General features: G+C 35.3%; 1 protein-coding gene across 1 annotated transcript; it reads right to left on the bottom strand.

Moving 5' to 3' along the window:
* Nucleotides 1–298: 298 nt before the first annotated feature.
* LOC141609364 (homeobox-leucine zipper protein ATHB-12-like) lies at nt 299–1302 on the bottom strand. Its single transcript, XM_074428440.1, has 2 exons — nt 840–1302; nt 299–719 (listed from the first exon to the last, which is right to left on the bottom strand). Exons 1-2 carry the CDS (start codon nt 1194–1196, stop codon nt 411–413), a joined length of 666 nt encoding a protein of 221 aa, XP_074284541.1. The 5' UTR covers nt 1197–1302; the 3' UTR covers nt 299–410.
* Between the last annotated feature and the right edge of the window lie 1248 nt (nt 1303–2550).

Below are 2550 nucleotides of genomic sequence, written 5' to 3'. Positions count from 1 at the left end.
TCTCATCATCATATCTACTTACCACTAATCTACTGCACAATACTCCACTGACACTAGTTTACTGTGTTCACTTTAATATCTAGTTGCCACTTGCCAGCCATTCACACCCGCCATCTCTACTACCTGCCGTAATCTAAAGCCACGAGGGAATGACAAGTCACATTGAGTCGTGAGGTCCGATCCTAAAACCAATTAGCATTTGACTTATATAATAATCTTCTCTCTTTTGGTCGGTAAATTTCCTGCTAATGAATCTGAACCTTTTGTTTACTGAATGAAGACGCGCATTCTGATTCTACAGATAGACTGTTTATTTCACTGCACTAGCTTACAACCTTTACAAACTAAATGCTTCTTATATTATTATTATTTTTACAAAATAACTCTCGCGATCTCATCTATACAATATATCAGGTCCAAGATTCCCACCAATGGGAACTAGTACTTGACTGATCAAACAGACATGCTGCATCGAAACTGCACCATTTAACCGGTGGCAGCATAGAACTATCAATATTAAAGAACCCGGGTTGTTCTTGTTTCAAGTACGCCATGTTTCCACTTTTATCATCATCCGAGTAAACTAATAATCCTTGGTGTTCCGTCTCTTCCTGCAGGCTGCTTGATTTTGCTGCTAATCCTGCTATACTGTCCTTACATTCTCCGCACCCATTTCTTCCTTCATCGGATCTCTCTACTACGCTGCGCAACTCCAGCACCTGTTTACAATAATAACTCGAAACTGTTAATTTCTCCTGCAAAAACATTTAATTTCGCTATTATGACTTTACCAGTTAAGTTAGCTGATATCTGCTGCTATGCAGAATTAGACTGTATACCTGTGAAAGCAAGGATTCTTTGTCTTTCCTTACGACCTCTAACCGAGCTTTTAAACTGTCGTAATTCGACTTAAGTACTCTATAGTTCTTCTCTATTTGCTTTGATTTCCACCTAGCTCGCTTATTCTGAAACCAAATAGCAACCTGTCGCGGCTGCAATCCCAACTCTTTAGCAACTTGAACTTTTTTCCTTGGGTCGAGTTTTGTTTCCGACTCAAATATCGTCTCTAATGATCTTACTTGCTCGTCACTAAACCGTCTCTTGTTGTTCTTGCTCTTTTTCTTCTTTGCAGACGGTGTCGTCTCGTCGTCATCAGGTTCTGTTGCTTCCTGGTACAAGTCTTCACCTTGCATCATTTTTGTTTTCTTGGTGATATAACTTGCCACCTGAAGTAGTAATTTAATTGAATATACTAAAATGTTTTTAAGAGTGTTGCATATGTGAACAAGCTACCATAAGGTTATATACTAATACTAATACTAATATACTATATACTATATACTCCCTCAGTACTGTACCTATTTTATTTTTGGGTTAGACGGTCCATTGTTTACCTTTCTATTTTAGGAATATTTTCCCCAAACTTAATTTGTTTCACTTGTCATCTAATAATTGACCCTCTTTTCGTGATCTTTAATTCTTTATGACAAAATCAAAAATAAACAAATGATCGAGACAGAGAAGAAATAGTAATTAGCAAGTCATGTAAATAGTATTGTTATCATTATTGTAGTTGCTTTCATGTTAATGGGTTTTTAATGATGGCTTATCTAAAGCCATTGGGGCCACTAATTGTAGGAAACTTTCTTACTCATGTTGGAGGGTATCTTAACATACATTTCCTTCTCTTCTTTTTAATTTATTTTTATTTTAATTTCGTCTATTATACGGTGAATCAATACTATATATTAAATCTAGAAACACTACAAGAAAAAGGGGCATTAGCAACCAACTGAATTGGTTGCATATGTCTGAAAATTGGTCGCTAATTGGATTTAGCGACTAATGTCCTTTGGTTGCAATAGCCTCAGTCGCTAATTGCAGTTGGTCGCTAAATTGGTTGCTGTTTTGCAACCAACACTATTAGTTGCAGATTTGCGACTACTTATGACAGTTGCAAATTTGCGACCACTTGTAATAGTTGCAGATTTGCGACCACTTGAATAGTTGCGGATTTGCGACCATTTTCCTAGGTTGGTCTCTAAATGTATTTAGTATAAAAAAAATTAATACCAACTCAAAACTTTTGAGTTGGGTGTAGGATGTAGGTATGTAGATTGTAGATGTACCAAATTACCTCTGAAATGTATAAAATACATGAAAAAAAAATACATAAATAAAAATACATTAAAAGCATATCTTTAAAAAAGCTATTGTCTTTATTGTCATCATTAATAAAAATCCTAAAAGTCAAAAATCTCATACAAATAAACTACAAATTCGTAATATGATTTCACTATTAAATCTACTATCTACACTAGCAATGTAATGGCATCTCCTCCAACTGCTGCATCAAGTCCACCTTTGCTAGACATGTTGGAATATAGAGTAAGTTAGGCAGTTAATTGTTGTAAGAGTTTGTTACAAAGTTTGTTAGGTTTCTTTATTCAAGCTGCTGTAACTTGTCTATATAAGGCAAAGTATCTCAATCATTGTAACACACAACATACCATTGCAATACACACGATTTCTCTATTCTTCTCAATTCTC

The sequence above is a fragment of the Silene latifolia genome, chromosome 10 (genome assembly GCF_048544455.1).
Source record: "Silene latifolia isolate original U9 population chromosome 10, ASM4854445v1, whole genome shotgun sequence".
NCBI classification, from domain to species: Eukaryota; Viridiplantae; Streptophyta; class Magnoliopsida; order Caryophyllales; family Caryophyllaceae; genus Silene; species Silene latifolia.
This window is presented reverse-complemented; position numbering and strand designations above follow the sequence as displayed.